The sequence below is a fragment of the Syngnathoides biaculeatus genome, chromosome 7 (assembly GCF_019802595.1).
Source record: "Syngnathoides biaculeatus isolate LvHL_M chromosome 7, ASM1980259v1, whole genome shotgun sequence".
Taxonomy (NCBI): domain Eukaryota; kingdom Metazoa; phylum Chordata; class Actinopteri; order Syngnathiformes; family Syngnathidae; genus Syngnathoides; species Syngnathoides biaculeatus.
In genome coordinates this window covers 15638419-15657623 of record NC_084646.1, presented here as the reverse complement: position 1 = coordinate 15657623, position 19205 = coordinate 15638419, and the positions used below count along the sequence as shown (strand labels likewise).

Below are 19205 nucleotides of genomic sequence, written 5' to 3'. Positions count from 1 at the left end.
TGAAAGTAAAGTTGCAGTGCAAAAAGGGTCATTATGCGTCTCATTTGCCAGTGCCCCATTGATATAATTGCCAATTTAACCATGAGCCACTAGACGTGACCAATATGGTGACAGATGAATTGGCGGTTTGTACTTTAGTCTTCCCGTTTCATAGGTCAGGGCCTGGCATTGCCACCAATTTCCTCTGACAATGTTAAATCATGCGTGCCCTGCTTTGAGGGAGGATTAACTAATGGATTTGAACAGAATAACTGGACACACAAGGTTGCAGCTGCCTGACCTTGTGATATTTATGTAATTACATATCACTACACTACAAGCCACCATCATACTATATGTTCTACCTGGCAGTGGTGTTGAACTGCACAAAACATTACAACCATGTAGTAATTTGAGTTCCCCACCACCACAAATCATCCCGGCTATACCTGCATGACATTTTATGCTTCAGGCTGAGCAGCAAAGCCACCATTACACACTACTGTAATCCCTTATACTGTAGACGCCATTCAGACACATGCACCCTCAGCACATGGCTCACATGTGCTCTCCAAAGTGACTTTGACAGAGAAATGACTTCATGCAAGGCATTAAAATACTGGAAAAATACAACTGGGAGCATTTGTCACTAACCTACAGTGGAAAGAAAACAGGTTTTTCTTTAAATCTGTAAAACATTTGCTCATTTCTTAAATGAGCGCACCCGACAATTACACTTGACAGCGTTTAATCACTATCATCTCTTCCAAATCTGAACAAAATACTGTAATATACAAAAAAATACAAAACTCGACACCATTTTTTAATCGATATGAATCATGTTGCTTTAAGCAACAGTTTGTGTCCAACAGCAGCAGTTATAAAAAGGTTTACCTTTACATAACTCAATACGTTGAGAATTATAGACAATGTTTTACAATATAATATAAAATCTATATGGTACAGACAAATAGGAAATAATAAATTACTACTACTAAGTATGTTGGACCACAATTAAAAAAAAAACAATAATTGCATTTTATGAAACAACTATGAACAAGAAAACAGGCCTTTAAGTCATATGGATGGGGAGAAGATTTCTTGATATAAACTGGCGTGTTCCGTACTCAAAAACAAAACAACAATGGCCTTTTGTAACTTTCTTTTCAGCCCAACGTAAACACACCAAGTTCCATGGTGTGAACTTTTCAGTGATGTCAGTCAAACCTGAGCTGTAACCCATAGCTGGTCTTACTTTACTGCTCTGGGGAACACTATACAGTGAAGAAAACAACTATTTGAACACCCTGCTATATTGCAAGTTCTCCCACTTAGAAATCATGGAGGGGTCTGAAATGTTCATGTCCCATGTCCACTGTGAGAGAGATAATCTAAAAAGAAAAATCCAGAAATCACAATGTATGATTTTTTTTAACAATTTATTTGTGTGATACAGCTGCAAATAAGTATTTGAACACCTGTCTATCAGCTAGAATTCTGACCCTCAAGACCTGTTAGTCCGCCTTTAAAGGTCCACCACCTCCACTGCATGTATTATGTTGAATCAGATGGACCTGTGTGAGGTCGTTAGCTGCATAAAGACACCTTTCAACCTCATACAATCAATAAGACTCAAACTTGTAACATGGCCAAGACCAAAGAGCTGTCCAAAGACACCAGAGACAAAATTATACAACCCTACACGGCTGGACAGGGCTACCGAGAAATTGCCAAGCAGCTTGGTGAAAGAAAAGTTCACTGTTGGCACAATCATTAGAAAATGGAAGAAGCTCAACATGACGGTGAATCTCAATCGAAGTGGAGCCCCATGCAAGATATCACCTCGTGGGGTCTCAATGATCCTTAGAAAGGTGAGGAATCAGCCCAAGACTACACAACAGGACTTAGTCATTGACCTGAAAAGAGCTGGGACCACCGTTTCCAAGGTGACTGTTGGTAATACACTAAGACGTCACGGTTTGAAATCACGCATGGCACGGAAGGTTCCCCTGCTTAAACCAGCGCATGTCAAGGCCCGTCTTAAGTTTGCCAATGACCATTTGGATGATACAGAGGAGTCATGGGAGAAAGTTTTGTGGTCAGATGAGACCAAAATTGAACTTTTTGGTCATAATTCCACTAGCCTTGTTTGGAGGAAGACCAATGATGAGTTCCATCCCAAGAACACCATCCCTACTGTGAAGCATGGGGGTGGTAGGACCATATTTGGCTGTGTTTTTCTGCACATGTGACAGGACGACTGCACTGTATTAAGGAGAGGATGAACTCGGCCATGTATTATGAGATTTTGGGGAACAACCTCTTTCCCTCAGTCAAAGCATTGAAGATGGGTCATGGCTGAGTCTGTCAACATGACACTGATCCGAAGCACACAGCCATGAAAACCAAGGAGTGGCTCTGCAAGAAGCATATCAAAGTTCTGGTGTGGCCTAGCCAGTCTCCAGACCTAAACCCAATAAAAAATCTTTGGAGGAAGCTGAAACTAATCTAGAGAAGATCTGTGTGGAGGAGTGGGCCAAAATCTCTCCTGCAGTGTGTGCAAACCTGGTGAACAACAACAGGAAACGTTTGACCTCTGTAATACCAAACAAAGGCTACTGTACCGAATATTAACATTGGTTTTCTCAGGGGTTCAAATACTTAATTACAGCTGTATCACACAAATAAATCATGAAAAAATCCTACATTGTGATTTCTGGATTCTTCTTTTTAGATGATCTCTCTCACAGTGGACATGCACCTACAATGAAAATTTCAGACCCCTCCATGATTTCTAAGTGGGAGAACATGCAATACAGCAGGGTGTTCAAATACTTCTTTTCTTCACTGTAAGTTTAGAGTGACATGCTGACCCGTGGTCTGAACACAGTGGTCCAGGGCCTCCTTTAGCTCTGTCAGCTGGTTGACACCAACTCTTAGCTTCTCTCTAAGGACACAAAAGAATTAAAAACATAGAAGAAGGTGAGGCAATTTCCATGAGCTATCGGCTTTAAGATATTTTCATAGAAACTGGTATGAACAAAAAATACAGATAATCATACTCATCTATTTTGTGATTTTAACATTATAAAATACTGAAGTTCAAATCCCAGCCTCTGCCTGATATCAACAGACCCATAAGAAGACTGATACCCAAAGGTGGGAACAAGTCATTCCTTTGCAAGTCTCGAGTCAAGTCCCAAGTCAAGACAGCCAAGTCCCGAGTCAAGTAGCAAGTCCTACACTTTGAGTTTCAAGTCATTTTGGCAACAAAGTAACAATATAATTTTATGTAGATATTTAATAATACACTGTGCTATGTACTTAGTCTGGTTTCCTCCTACATTAAAAAACATGCAGCCATGCATGCTAACAATGTAACCAGTTTGCTTAAGTGTACTTTGTTGGACAAGTCACACAACAACATTTGCAAATGTTGGAACTCTGTGTGCATATAAGGTGAGCCAAATTGTAAGGTGTCTAATGTCTAATTTGACGCTTCATCTATTTACAGTGCCTGGTGAATGTATTCAGCCCCCTTGAACTTTGCAACCTTTTGTCAAATTTCAGGCTTCAAACAAAGATCCAAAACTTTCATTTTTCTGTCAAGAATCAACAAAAAGTGGGACACAATTGTGAAGTGCAACGAAATTTATTGGATGTTTTATACTTTTTTTAACAAATAAAAAACTGAAAAGTGGGGCGTGCAATATTATTCGCCCACTTTACTTTCAGTGCAGCGAACTCACTCCAGAAGTTCAGCGAGGATCTCTGAATGATCCAATGTTGACTGATGATGATAAATAGAATCCACCTGTGTGTAATCAAGTCTCCATATAAACGCACCTGCTCTGTGATAGTCTCAGGGTCCTGTTTAAAGTGCACAGAGCGTCGTGAAGACCAAGGAGCACACCAGGCAGGGCGGAGATACGGTTGTGGAGAAGTTTAAAGCCGGATTTGGAGACGAAAACATTTCCCAAGCTTTAAACATCTCAAGGAGCACTGTGCAAACAATCACATACAAATGGAAGCAGTATCAGATGTCTGCAAATCTACTAAGACTGGGTCGTCCCTCTAAGCTTTTCCCCTTGAACAAGGAGAAGACAAGAGGCCCATGATCACTCTGGATGAACTGCAGAGATCAACACCAGTCAACGATAAGTTGTACACTGTACAAATCTGGCTTTTATGGATGAGTGGCAAGAAGAAAGCCATTTCTCAAAGATATCCATAAAAAAGTCTCGTTTAAAGTTTGCCACAAGCCACCTGGGATACACAACAAACATGTGGAAGAAGGTGCTCTGGTTAGATGAAACCAAAATCGGACTTTTTGGCCACAATGCAAAAAGTTTGGCGTAAAAGCAACAGAGCTCATCACACCATACCCACTGTCCAACATGGTGGTGGCAGCCTCATGCTTTGGTCCTGCTTTTCTTCAGCAGGGACAAGGAAGATGGTTCAAATTGAAGGGAAGATGAATGGAGCCTAATACAGGGCCATTCTGGAAGAAAACCTGTTGGAGTCTACAGAAGACCTGAGACTGGGACTGAGATTTATTTTCCAACAGGACAATGATCCAAAACATAAAGCCAAATCTACAATGGAATGGTTCACATATAAACGTATCCAGGTGTTAGAATGGCCGAGTCAAAGTCCTGACCTGAATCCGATCGAGAATCTGTGAGCAGACCTGAAGACTGCTCTTCACAAACGCTCTCCATCCAACCTCACTGAGCTAAAGATGTTTTGCAAAGAAGAATGGGCAACAATTTCAGTCTCTCGATACGCAAAACTGATAGAGATATACCCCAAGCGACTTGCAGCTGTAATTGCAGCAAAAGGTGGCGCTACAAAGTATTCATGCAAGGGGGTGAATAATATTGCACGCCCCACTTTTCAGGTTTTTATTTGGTAAAAAATGTAAAATAGCCAATAAAGTTCCACTTTACGATTGTGCCCCAGTTGTTGTTGATTCTTGAAAAAAAAAAAAAGAAAATATACAGTATATCTTTATGAAGTTCACGGGGGCCGAATACTTTGACAAGGCACTGTAGAAGAGAATTTAAAGCCTTTACGATCGTGAAAATACAGAAAATTAAAAACAAAACAAAAAACCTGGGAGACCAAAATCTGCGAATATGCGGGGCCGCAAATGGCTAAGGGCACACTGTACATTTCATGAAGTCCTGCCCCGGCCTACACGTCGCTGCCCCCAGGGGGACTGCATCACAGCCTAAGTGCGGCTCTTCGACCTTTTCCCAAATGTTCACGGTTTTGATGAAAATGGGTTATGAAACGATCAGAACCAGTCGCAGAGTCAGAGGATAGGAAAGGTGGGGAAACAAATAAAACGCTGGCTTGCTGCCATGGCAGCTGCTCGGTTCAACCTGCAGTCACACATAAAGCTGTAATTCAGCTGTTCAAGCATGTGATGAGGAGGAGCATGACAGATGATTTGATTTTTTTTTTTTGTAGGGGATGGACAGTTAGGCACTGTTTATAATAAATCAGACAAAATTGGCAGAGAAGTATTAAGTGAACGATATTGCAGTTGAAGGTTGCAGTGGCATCCAACTGCTCCGACCTTGATTATTGCAGTGTTGCATTTACTGTCTTCAAGGACAAGAGTATACAGTAAATATCTAAAACAGATATCACAAGAAGCAAACAACCATAGCATTCACACTTCAAGGAATACTTCTCTGACAGTGTCAAAACAACAAAAAAAACTTTTCAGATGCTGTTGCGATAGCTCTTTTATTGGCGCAAGGAACTACCAGATTGCATAACCAATGATGTGGCCAGTCACTAGAATTACCATCCAACTCTGTCTAGAGATCCCATTTCATGAAATGCTACAGACTGTAAATGTTGTGGTGCTGAAAGAATGAACATGGGAAAAAAATCCCCCTTTGACCAGCGGATTCTAATCAACGCACCCGTGATCACAAGTAGATGTTTGTGTTGGATGCTATGAAATTTCCTGCGGGCCTTCCTGGGGTGTGACATTCATGAGGACGCGGCTACGAGATCAGCACATATGCCTCCAGCCATCGCTGTTGCAAAGCAAATAGTTATATTTGAGAAAAGGGCTGAGACAAATTGCAGGACTTGTTGCGCTTGTGTCCTACCTATAGTCTTGCTGTGAGAAACAGCTGAGTAGGTCCGTGTCCGCAAGTCTGGAATTCATGTCAACCATCTGAAGAAACAGCGCATAAGTATTAGAAGCTCTACTTAAAACTGAAGATAAGACTAAATTAAGAGAAAACTGATGAATGAATAGAAGATAGCACAAACAAGCACCGACCTTATTAGATTTGATTGTGTTGAGAAGCACCTGCACTTCTTGCAAACCAGGAGAAGAGGACAGAATACTAAAAAGAATACAGACAAAGAAATAAAAAAATGTGAGACATATATAGAAGACCACCAGTTCCAAATGATCATGCAAATTAAATTTCTTTTTTCTCATTTTCCTACTTTGTAAATCCCTCATCCATCTTTTGCTACTGCCATATTTGTTTTACTTTTGTCAGACCTGTTCAATTAGCATTTTTAAACAGGTATCGTATAACACTGCCTCCACCAGAGATACAATATCTCCACTTTGGATGGCTTTTCCTGGGGATTTTTCTTCTACCCAAATATTCTGATGTTCTGATATTATATTCTGTGGGTTATTGCTTTTTTTTGTGGGGAGACATTTCTAGATGTCCTGAAAAGCAAATTGCGGTGACCCACGAGAGGAAGACATTCACCATTCAAGTGAGGAGTAGGAGATTCAAAAGGAGTTGCTGGCTTCAAAGGGCATGGATGGCCGTTTGATGTGAAAACACTCCATTTATGTGGAGAGTAACATCACATGAAAAGTTCTCATCGGATTATTAACTGCAACGCCACAAAAAAACACATCTCTTAAAACAAAATCTCTTGAAAGTTTTTACTTTAAATCCATTTCCCTGGTGTAAGAAGCCATAACAATAAAAACTCTACTATTGTTTAAATACTTCTGGAACTACCTGTAGAATACCAAGAGGAAATGAAAATGCAAACAAATTCCCTCCTCATACTATTCATTCAGAATCTATTAAGTCTTCCACTGTGTTGATAAAACTGATTGCATGTAAACTGCTAGTATTATGATGAGCTTTATGTTTATATTGGGTGTTTTTTTTCAATAGTTCATGACATTTTCATAACTTTGATGGTGCATTTGGATTCTGTGAAGCAGTAAGTGACAATATAAAAATAGGCTCTAAACAAAGGCGCAGGCCTATGTTGTCAGGACCTTTGAGAAGAGATGCAGATAACCGCAGGTAGCTGAACAAGTAGCTAAACAATATTGAAGAGTATTGTTGCATCATGGGAAAAGGTGATAAAATGAGCTACAAGGTCAAGCTGATTGTAATGTATTCAAAATGAAAGGTCAGCATGCTGTGGGAAAGTGGAAGACAGAAACGAGCAAAAACAAGTGAGGACAGGCCCACAGCTGAAGAAAACAACACCTGTGACGATACGAGAATGACTTTTGTCTCCTCCGTGCAAATATTTTCCTTTTGTTTGTTTTTTTCCCAAGACTGAGGTTTGAGAAAGTCCCATAATCACTTCCAGTGAATGGAAAAATTCATGCACTGCTTTTCAAATGCCATTTTTTTGTGACAAAAATAAATGAGACCAAAACAATATGATTCCAACACATTGTTTTTTAAAACCATTTATTCAAACTAAATGGCCAGTCAGTCCACACGTGCGACCAGTTAGTGTTTTTGATTATCTCCAAATAAATTTCACCTTTTCCAGTAAACTTTCTGGACATTTTTGTTGTCAGATTTTACAGCGCAAGTCATGGAGCGCAGAGAGCAAGGTTTGACATTAATGCCGGTCCAAGGCCACTAAGCTGCTGTTTTGGGACACCAAGTATGTACGCTGGCCCCTCTGGCTCAGTACAAATTTCCAAGTTCTTTTGTCACCGAAACATCCCATCCAATACACGGTGTTGTGATGATGCAAGGAGAAATTGAAACCGGCACCACCAGACTGGATAAACGGACACGTATGTGGGTTAGCCTCAAGTTGACAGCCAAAGCTAACGACACTAGCTTCACATCACATTACTTGTGGAAAACATTTTCATATCATTTATTGTGGTCTATTTTTCTGTCACAAAAATCTGGCATTTGAACAGGTATGTACATTTTAATTCAAACAGAATATAATGTACTGTAGAGAGATGCAGAATCTGGAGTGAGACAGTGAGGTAAGTAGGCGGAAATACCCGAGGAAGGCTTGGAGCAGCTGTGAGACCACGGAGGACATTTGCCTCAGACAGACGACGGCGTCCCGCGGTGGAGCAGGACCTCCTGCGGGAAAGGCACTCAGTCTGGAATGAGGATCAAAGGCCAGAGCTTTGAACACTTCCAAGCTGGAATAACGACAGAAAAGGAGACGTGAAGTATCAGACACATTTGTGTCTTTTTTTTTTTTTCCTGTGTATTATAGTCTTCCCAGATTTGCTGACTGTGTCCTTTATGGGCCATTGGGGGGACTCAAGGCACACTAACCCTACAGATGGAACGAACAGGCTATCATACACCGTAGGTTGCCATTAGAACCATGACAAAACGTGGCAAAAGACCGGTTTTTCAGGTTTTGTTGCACTCACCCACATCCTCATCCACACTCTTATAAATACGTTATTAACAATACATTGTCATTTTCAATTTTATTAACTGTAATTTCCGGCCAACAGAGCACACCGGATTATAAACCTCACCCAGTACTTTTGTAAAGGAAATACCATTTGGTACATACATAAGCCACACCGGTGTAAAAACCGCAAGTGCCTACAGTGAAAGCCACATTGAAACATGAGATATTTACAAAGACGGTACACAGAAAGAGTTTTCAAAGTTATAATACCTTAGCTTAGCTTAACATAGCAACAACACGGTAGCATGAACAGGGCTAGTTTAAAAAAAAAAAACATACCGGGGAAATAAAACAGCTGCGGCAGCCACACAGTAGCAACATGGTTGCACAGTACTAACACCCAGTAAAAAAAAAAAACATACCTAAATCACTGAGACCCAGCAGTCACCGAGCAGCAACACGCTAGCACGGCGCTAACAGGGCCGGTTTAAAAAAAACCATAGCAGTAAAAATCACTGAGACACTACAATCACACAGCAGCAACATGCTAGCACAGCGCTAACAGGGCCGATTAAAAAAAAAACAAAAAAAACCCCATACCGGTAAAGGTCACTTCCTCGACACATATATTCCAGCGATTTCACTCTTACCTTTTCCAATCGAGTGCCCCCTTGTGGCCATTAGAAAAAATGCACAAATTATCCGCATCACCGTGTAAGCCGCAGGGTTGATAGGGTGCGAAAAAAGTCATGGCTTATAGGCCGGAAATTGCGGAATATTTTAACCAAATTCAAACAAGTATTTTTTTAATAAAGTAACAAAAATGTTGAATTAAAACAGCCAAGCAGGCCAAAAGTGGCATTTGACACTCAGACCCAACGTACATGTAACTTTTTTTTTCCAGAACTGTAACGTACAAATAGTACACTGAAAAACACAAGCAAATGAACAGATATAACAATGCATATGAAATATTTACAATTACTCATACTATTTTGTATAACTACATCTGAATTGTGCAGCCTGTGCATTAAAATCTGAATATCAGCCACTAAGCTTACCTTATTTCACAGACTTTACACCAGATGTTCTCGAACATGGCCCACACTTCATGGTGAGAGATATGAGGAGAAGGAGGTTGTTTGGCTTCATCGTCCTCATTCATTACAACATCACAGATCTCTGATTTGGGCTAGGTGAGAACATTGGAATTGAGAGAGCTTGTTCAGTGGTCAGCAAGAGGATAAAACAATCCACAACACGTTGTGCATCCAGCACACCTGAGGTTGTAGCTTGTGGATGATGTTGTCCATTGTGGCGAGTGCCTGTGGAACATGGCATGACCTTTTGGCAAATTCCCGAACAAATTGCTTCGCTTCTCTAATAGTCCTCAGTGTAGAACTGCAATCCTTTGATCGATCTGGAAGAACATAGCAACAGATATTAATCTGCCTTTAAGGTGTTATCATCCATATTTAGGCAACCGTTATTTTATTCCGTGCGCTGTACAAACAGTAATACGGTAGCAAAAAGCAAATGGAGGATTTGCTCGTTACAGTAATCGCGCAAGACAAGCAAACCGATATCGCGCTCTTAGTGCACTCTCCTGGGCAAACGTCATTACGTAGCTCGTCGCGGTGCATTTTAACACATCAAATCCTTTTTACAGCCTAATAAATACATGCGGTGTGTCAGAAAAGTTCCAGGGCTGAAGGAAGCGCCGAAAGGATCTCTTTTGTGCACGTGCTGGATGATCATCTGGGCCGCATTGAAAAGGATCGTTAAATTAATACCCCTGGGGGATTGACACTCAAATGACTGCTTCTCATGCTGTGATTAATATGATCACGTCAGCCTATTTGAATCAAACAAGACAATTTTGCTTTGCTTTCCTCTTGCACCATTCAGCCTTCACAAGCAAGAAAATTATATTCTGCATTTTTCCATTAAAGCAGTTTATTTTCCCATATCTTCAGACGACAGTGGCGCACACTCGTGTGAACCGAGGACACACCAAACAACATTAACATTCTTGGTGCGGAATGAAAAACCACTGCGCTTGTGGTGACGTGCGCATCCACACCCAGATGCACGGCGACAGGGAATTACCGGCTGATGCTCTGCACATGCCTCGTGACCAGGGGTAATTTAATTAGATACGGTAAAGGGATTGAGAGGAAGAGGCGGTGCCAAAGGTGACTCAGCAATATACTGACACATATTAGCTGTTCCTGTTTTAGAAGGTGACCTAATTCTGTTGTTCCGGAGAGATCTGCTGCAGTGCAGTGCTGCTCACGTCATTCCCCGTCGGATTGAGGCTTTTCAGCCTGGGATGACTCAGCATTGCCTTCTGTTCTGTCAGAACCCAAGTCAGCTTTTTGGAAATCGGAAGCGTTTGCATTTTAACAGGTGGAATTTTGCAAGGTCAATCATGAACGACTCAGATTATTCAGGACTCAGAAAATGTACTCCTCCAAAACAAGTTAATTTTGTCAACTTTCATTAGGAGGCCTCTCAGAGGTTGAATGTGCTTAAAAAAAAAACCCAAACCCCCAAACACTGCATTATTTGTGTCAAACACATCTAGTACATATTTGGTTAAATAAATGATACTGGGTTTTTCCCTTTTTCACACATTATAGTGCAGTATTGACAATTAAAGTATATATATTTTAAATGACTGCACCCCCTCCATGCCCACAATTCAGAACGACATGAAAAAAAACCCAAAATATCTAAACTGATTCATTACCTGATTAAATGATCCACTATCGATCATACTATTCTTTTCCTGATAGCTCGCGGTTATTTACATACTACATCGAACCATCTATTCTCTAGACAGCTTATCCTCATTAGGGTTATGGGTGAGTCTGAAGCTATCCAAGCTTACTTTGGGCAAGAGATGGGTCCATTGGGACTGGTCACCAGACAATCACACATAATGTACACACAAATAATGAAAAAACACTGACATTCATAGCTGGTATAATCTTCAATAAACCTAAAATATATGTTTTTAGAAAATGGAAGGAAGCCAGAGTATCCGGATAAAACATACACAGGCACAGGGAGAGCTGTATCTTTTAACATTTTACTACATATTTATTTATTCATTGATCTTGTTTTCTATTCCATTTATATTTCATCATTCAACGAATATGGTCTAAATCTGGGGCCTTGGGTATCTGATTTTGTGCCATATAATGTGTAAATGTGTGTTGGTGTGAATCCTTTAAATTTACAATGAGGAGCCCGAAAAAATAGTTCATACACTCTATCCAGACTTCTTACCTTGTTTAAAGAAGTCAATAAGATTTAAAACTGTTTGGAGTAAAGATCGTGGGACAATGAAGCCAAATACTGCTTTCCAGTGCTTTTTCAAACAATGCAGAATGTCTAGAAGACTCCAGGGCGGCTTTAAGTAGACGATCTATTGAGAGAGGAAAAGTTCACAAAATTCTTTTTTAACACATTTTTGCACATTTGCGTGAAACACAGCCAGAGCCTGAGAAGACACTAAACCACTCATTCCAATGTCCCAACATGTTCCCATGGAAAGTAGAAGGTGTGCTATTCATTGTGGTAATACCTCTTCCCACAAGTCATCATAAGAAGCTTTCATCTCCGTCTCAAGCACATTGGACAGCACCCCCTGCAGACACTCTTCAAACTCAGAGACGCATCTCTTCATTTTGTCCTCTTCCACTATGAGACTTTTGCTATCTGGAATTGGATGCACGTGCAAACATGCGTGAAGCCACAAGACTTGCAAACAGTCGTGAGAAAAGAAGGTGATCTCCGCGTGCACAAATTTAGACGGTAACATGACAGAAATTTAAACTAAACTGTCAAAAGTATTGGAACATATGGCCATTAAGGACCTTAGAATGGAGGAAGAAATCAAGTTACTTCCTGTTAAAACCTACATATGAGCACATAAAAACAGCTACACACTCTTCTGGTAATAGTTTGAAGTGCGTTTGTGGAAATTATTGCCCATTCAACCAAATGAACATTTATGAGGTCATATATGTTTTTTACGAGAGAGCCCTGTTTAACAAGGACCTCTCCCCAATGTGTTTGATGGCTGTTAAAGGGGAAATCCAGTGGTGTGCATTAACAATGTATCCAATAGGTCATGTAATATGGACTCTATCTTGACAAAGTGATGTTAAATCCTCTCTCATTTAATAGTGTTTTGAGAAGATTTTTATCGCAAATTACGAATTTTCAGGGGCGCTGCCATTTTCGCGAGCCACACGACCGACGTGGGTGTATGTGACGTGTTATGTGCCATTCCAAACGCTTCCCTATATCTTCATCAGATGAGGATAAATCCGAGAAATCAGCATTGGGGATAATGGTGTCCCATGTAATCGAGTTTGGAACGGCACCTAACACGTCACATATGCCCACGTAGGTCATGTGACTCACGAAAATGGCAGCGCCCCTGAAAAGTCGTAATTGTCGATAAACATCTCAAAACATTATTAAATGAGAGACGATTTAACATCACATTGTCAAGATAGAGTACATATTACATGACCCATTGGATACAAAGCACTGGATTTCCCCTTTCAGGTCTAATGTTTTTACACACAAAACTTATTCAAATTTGCCACAATGGACCTTGATTTATACTAGAACTGACCAGGGTCTGTACTTAAATTGTTCCCACAAATTTAGAATCGCTGGATGAAAACAAACAAAATCCACCATCAATGACTAATTGTATGAATTCATATATGGCAGAGACACATTGAATTAGGGCTCTACGAGAAAATCTGATCTCTATTTGTGTTGTATATTTCCCCAGAGCATTTCATGGACGAAGAGCGATTACTGGTTATGCAGCCTAACTAGTGAAGCCCAAGAACACGCAGCGGAGATGGAATGTGCATCAGCGGTATGTGCTCTTGCCGCTGTCCCATGACAGAGAATAACAAGTAACTTCTTGTTTTTCAAGAGCGTTGCTGTCTCACCTTCATCTGGAAGAGATAAAGACTGACGTTCTTGAGTAAGAGATGCCACCGGTGTACAACTCCTTCCTATCGTCGGAGAAGATGTTGGCGAGACCATTTGGGGAAGTCTTTGGTGGACAGTGCTTTGCAAGGGGTTAAGATTGCGTCTTGATCTTTCAACCTCTGCCTCCAAGTCAATCTTGCTCAAGGCCTTTACCCCGCTGAGGACAGCCTTACTGCACAGATTTTTATCATTTCTACAATGGAAAAATAAAATGGTAGGAAAACGTTACCTGGGAAAAGAGATGTGGATGTGCTATTTTTAAATGAGTATGAGGCCAATGTGCTCCTGTTTTCAGTAGAGTGGAACCCCTAAATTTAAACACCTGTGCTTAGGTTCAAGAATTTAGAGTGGAACTCACGTGCACAGGATGAGAACACAGCCTGGGTACAAACTTTGGTACTGTATGCAGCATTGCAGCACTTTGTCATCATTATTCTCAGCCATTAGATTAACTGAGGGCACAAAGGCAGAATGACAGGGGAGGGAATGAGAAATTTAGCACCTGTGCAAAAATAAAATCTACCACATAAAAGACAAAATGATTATTTGCAACACAGCTCGAGAGTGGGTCAGTGGACAAATGAGGGTGAGGCTGGTTGAGGGAATGCACCACATGAATGAAGGTTTTGTTTTTGAGTTATTGTTGTGGCCAAGTCTGATAAAAGCTACGCGAATCAATTATAGAAAAGGAGCGGAGCACTATCACCACCTACTGGACAAATGCTTGGGGTACAGTCAAGCAAAGTACTAGTAGTAGTACTTTAAATTACTGTTGTACTGTATACTGTACACTGTGGCTGTGCAGTAGGGTACTGTAATAAATGACACTGAAATAATCCCATTTTATCATGTTGAAGACCTTTTCTTGAAAACGAGTCTTAGGTATATTTATTTTTAAATTCTATTCTGGATCAGCAGACAAGTAATGCAACATTCCAACCATCTTAATTAGTCACGTGTGAGTTAAAGCCTATCCAAGGTGATTTTGAGAAGGAGGTGGGGTGCATCCTGCACTGGTCACTCGCCAATAACTTATGGATAAACAAACATTAATTTACACAGCTAATTTACAGCCTTCAATTAAACTAAAAATACATGTTTTGGGAAAGTGAAAATGTATCCAGACATTACTCACAGAAAACTTACTTAACCACGAGGAGAACATGCAAACTCCACATGGAAAGGCAGAGCCTGGATTCAAACCCTGAACTTCACAACTGTGAGGAAGACGCGCAAACAACCTACCGAGGTACCCTTCAATATTGTAACATACATACTATATGACGTAATGGACACGCACACGCACAATTGGATATGAAATAAGAAATGTGAGGGATTTAACTGCTTACTCACTGTTACTTTCTGCGGCCTGCTGCATTGACTGCCCCCAAAGGTGTCCTTCCCGCTTTTTCAGAGAGTTGTAAATGTAGGAAATGGCGGGACAGGCCAGGTGAGCCACGGAATTTGTGAGGCCTTTCCCCTTTTTTAGAGAATCCAGCTCCTGGAGTACCACCCAGGGGATCAGGACAACTGTAAAACCAAAATTTTACAACTGCATAAAACACGAATAAAGTATATGAGGTATGAACATATTATGCAGGTTAACTAAGAAGTTAACTCTATATATATGATCAAAATTGCTTTTGATTACATTTACAACCGCAGTCACATACTTTTTTTTATAACCAAATAAATCTATCCATCCATTTTCTTAGCCGCTTATCCTCATAAGGGTGGCGGGAGTGCTGGAGCCTATCCCAGCTGTCAACAGGCAGGAGGCACGGTACACCCTGAACTGGTTGCCAGCCAATCGCAGGGCACATCGAGACAAACAGCCGCACTCACAATCATACCTAGGGGCAATTTTAGGTTGTACAATTAATGTTGCATGTTTTGGGATGTGAGAGGAAACCGCAGTGCCCGGAGAAAACCCACACAGGCACGGGGAGAACATGCAAACTCCATATAGTCGGGTCCGGGATTGAATCCGGGACCTCAGAACTGTGAGGCTTTACAGCTGCTCCATCGTGCCGCCAAAACAAATAAATGTGACATAAAAAATACATTTAGATGACAAAATTGCATTAGGTAAGAAAATCACCTCCAAGGCCACGAGATTGCATCTTTTTCACATAATCCAAGTGACTGAGAAGAATGTTGGTGTCCAGAACAAGTATGACATTTTGCTGAGCTGGTTGTTTGCCTGAAAAATGTAAAACGTTCCTGAAGTGAAATGACAAAGAGTTTTCAGGTTTAAAGCGATATTATGTTTCCCATCCCTAATAGATTAAAAGTGATATTTTTTTCAGCACAATTCATCATAACTACATTCACAAGACACGAGTGCTAGACCACTGCAAACTGCCAGCATAGTAACAAAATTTGTCTCGTAAAATTGAGCATGACAGACTTTGCCGAAAAGTTTTTTTTTTTGGGATGGATTGCTTATGGCATTGGAAAGATCTGTGAGTGTAACTTCACATTTCATCTGACAGTGCCAAGGGATGACCTTTCATCCGCGTTGGCATTCAACACAAAATGATTTAACTTACATAGAGACTGTGTAGTGCTCTCTTCTGGGGGGTCTATGTCCATACAGGTGAGCTCTCCATAGCTCTGCATTACATCCACCTCAAGCCTCCTCTCTGACCGGGCCAGGTGAAGCTCTTCCGCTACTTGCATCTTGAGTCAAGTATATTTCATTAGTAAAAACAATCTCATTTCATTGCGAATCAAAACACAAATTTTATGCCATATCTCACCTGGTCACATGCCGCCGCTGCGATGGCATCATTTGTAGTGGGATGGATACTTGACGATGATGGAACCTCGTCATTTTTCTCAAATGATTTAAAAAATTTCGGAGAAACGTCCACATAGCTATGAGGCTGTTTAAAGCCGCTGGTTGAGGTTGCAGCCTCAGAGACTGCGTGCTCAGTCGAACGGGAGGCTCTGCCACTTGTAGAAGTAATGTCACTCCTCTCAACCGTGTTAGTCTCCACGAGCCTCGCTTTAACCTTCTTTGGGATCTTAAAAGTTGAATGTACAGGTGGTGGAGGACAGGATATTTTGGACTGCGCATCTGATGACTTAGTAATTTGAAAAGACACTTGGGGCTCGGTTGAAATAGAAAACGGTTGGCTGGTGAAATCTGTACATGTTTTTGTTTTTAAGTTTTCTTTTACCAACAACTCCTGACTTTCCTTACTTGTCTCTTTGACTAACTCAGTTTGCTTGTCCCTTTTAGAGTCCTTGGAGTGACGAGAGGCCTGGTTTTGTTTTTTGGTCTCTTTTGTTTTGCTCTTATTTAGAGTCTTCTGTATTTCTATATCTTTGCATTTACTCTTCAGCAAATCCCAACATCGTTTCCTTTGCTCCTCTAAAAGATTACTGGGACTTCTTCGCTTCGTCTTTAATCTATGTGGGCTCGCGTGGCAAGATTTCTTATCTGAACTACATTTAGAACCTTTTTCGTCTTTATAATGATCTTTATGCGAATTCTTAACGTTCCGGGATCTTGACGGTCGCCTTTCCTTTATTTTACTCCCACTGTCACACTTATCTTTCCCTGCAATATTAGGCTCCACTTTATGAGGGTAAGTCTTGTGTGTCGAAGCAGAGTTTCTTTTTGTCTTTGACTGGGTAACCTCCGTCTGAGAGACCTGTCTCCTGTCTGTTTCTTCCCCAGTAGACCTACAGAGCTTGAATGCGGCCTTTTTAATTTGGCGCCTCTCCTCTTCGATAGGACAAGTATCCTCCCTGTTTTCCATAAGTGGAAGAAGAAATGTAATGAGAAAGTTAGTCATTATTTGCCAAAAAATTAAAAATTGAGTAATGTAGTTTCATTCATATCAATATTTTCACTCATTTGTTATAAAGTTGAAATACAATACAATACAATATTTATATCACGCCTACAATACAATACCTAACCTAGAGTGGTGGTTTTCATTGTGCCTCCTCTTGGATCGCTCACCCTTTTGCTGATCTTTGAATGTCTGAAATGAGAGAAAACCACAGTATCACATGTCAACAACACAAAGTGGAAACTAAAATTTGCCAAAATGTGCTTGTGCGTGTTTTAGCTATTCCATTAACTGTCCATCACGTTACAATGAATTTATTACTGTAAAAAGTTCTTAAATTGCGATATGTATAAGGAAGTGTTATGTCTTACTTCGTCTTCTTTAGAGGATCTCTTGTGCTTTCTTTTTCTTGAGCTTTCAGACATATTTCAGATGATATAGCTTCAAGATCAGATCATCATGTCAGTGCAAAATTAAAGTGCTGTACTCACTTGGGTCAGACTGGAGTACAGCTATATGATAACAGGAATGCGTTTTTCGCTACAGCGTCGTCTTTCAGGTTAAATGTTTACGATAAATAAAATGTCTTTTGACATTCCTACCGACAACGAGCTCAGATATGAATAACAACAAGGCTGGCTGGTTTTCGTTGTGTTGTTCGTTGGTGGTGGCTTTCCATAGTAAGCTTTTCAAAGTTGGTCGCTTTTGTTATGCTAGCCTTTGTCGGTGAAACATCGCAGCGTTATTGCCTTCATTGTCGGTGTAAACTTAGTGTAAATCAAACACTCAGGATAAAACACGTTTGACTTGAGAAAATGAATTAATCCAATATTTGTCAGAACTGCACGACTGACATACCAAATCAGCTGATCCCTCCTCTTCTTCTATTACGACTTTCTGTGTTGTGGTTCTCCCTCTGGTTGATCCGGCACACTACTGCCTCTATCGGTTATAGAGGAGAAGCATAGGTAAAACACCAAATTGTTGTGTTATTGATCAGCTGTTTGAAATGTAAACTTACAGTGAAAAACAATAAATCTCAGTGTCCCTTGCTTGGCGAGCACAAACACGTATGCCGAAGAAGGCGGTCAGAGGGGAGTAAACAGATGAAGGTTAGTGGGAGAGAAGAACCACAATGGGGTCATCTTGACATCTTGACTTTATCTTACACAAATGTGCACAGCAAATCACACTCTGTTCTGGCAAGCCACCCCTGCAAATTTTACTTGCTTTACCTTATAAGGTATCATGTACATTCCAATCACAAATAATAACCACATTTTATTTGAATACACGATATAATTAACTTTTGAGGAAAAAATAGACTATCAATATAGATACCAAGTTTGAATTCAAGATTGTTGGATTGGATTCATATACTTTATGTGGAATTATAACGCTCTCCTCCTTGTTTTCAGATATTTCACAAATAAGAGGACAAACCTGCATTGCCCTCCCACTCACCAGTCACCTTTGTGTCATCACAGCCATCTTGATGCCATCCAAATCTTCAAAATGGGTCCCCTTGTTGGCCCCCTTGCACCAGCGAAGCAGGAAAAAAAAAAATCGCACAGAGCCAGCTCAGGTGAGTTGGGAGGTCACTGCCGCATGGTGATGTTCTTTTCTGCCAGGAACTGTCAGATGCTCAGGGAATTGTGAACAGCAGCCACGAGTTGTCCTGCCATAACTTTGGCCTCTTTTTGTGTACGAAATGGCTCAAATGCAGCACCTTCACTTTGTAGA

At 40.7% G+C, this 19205-nt stretch overlaps 1 protein-coding gene across 3 annotated transcripts; it reads right to left on the bottom strand.

Annotated features, from left to right (window-relative positions):
* Positions 1-771: 771 nt before the first annotated feature.
* On the bottom strand, positions 772-18517 carry swt1 (SWT1 RNA endoribonuclease homolog). 3 transcript variants are annotated; one of them, XM_061824449.1, is made up of 18 exons: positions 18484-18517; positions 17954-18404; positions 17834-17903; positions 17590-17654; positions 16419-17415; positions 16209-16338; positions 15758-15859; positions 15010-15186; positions 14015-14108; positions 13614-13849; positions 12221-12354; positions 11923-12061; positions 9909-10048; positions 9690-9820; positions 8255-8401; positions 6287-6353; positions 6111-6178; positions 772-2926 (listed from the first exon to the last, which is right to left on the bottom strand). In XM_061824449.1, exons 3-18 carry the CDS (start codon positions 17885-17887, stop codon positions 2824-2826), a joined length of 2784 nt encoding a protein of 927 aa, XP_061680433.1. In that variant the 5' UTR covers positions 17888-17903; positions 17954-18404; positions 18484-18517; the 3' UTR covers positions 772-2823. The 3 variants fall into 3 exon arrangements, with proteins under 3 accessions (XP_061680433.1, XP_061680430.1, XP_061680432.1); XM_061824446.1 differs by having other exon boundaries at positions 17834-18404; positions 18484-18516; XM_061824448.1 differs by lacking the exon at positions 18484-18517 and having other exon boundaries at positions 18321-18377.
* Between the last annotated feature and the right edge of the window lie 688 nt (positions 18518-19205).

Excerpts from the sequence above, each read along its gene's own strand:
- swt1 (XM_061824449.1), bottom strand. The coding sequence starts at position 17,887 with ATGTCTGAAAGCTCAAGAAAAAGAAAGCACAAGAGATCCTCTAAAGAA. Across the intron at positions 12,355-13,613 it reads TTTATCTCTTCCAGATGAAG|ATAGCAAAAGTCTCATAGTG; the intron begins GTGAGACAGCAA and ends ATCCAATTCCAG. Across the intron at positions 6,179-6,286 it reads ACACAATCAAATCTAATAAG|ATGGTTGACATGAATTCCAG; the intron begins GTCGGTGCTTGT and ends CTGTTTCTTCAG.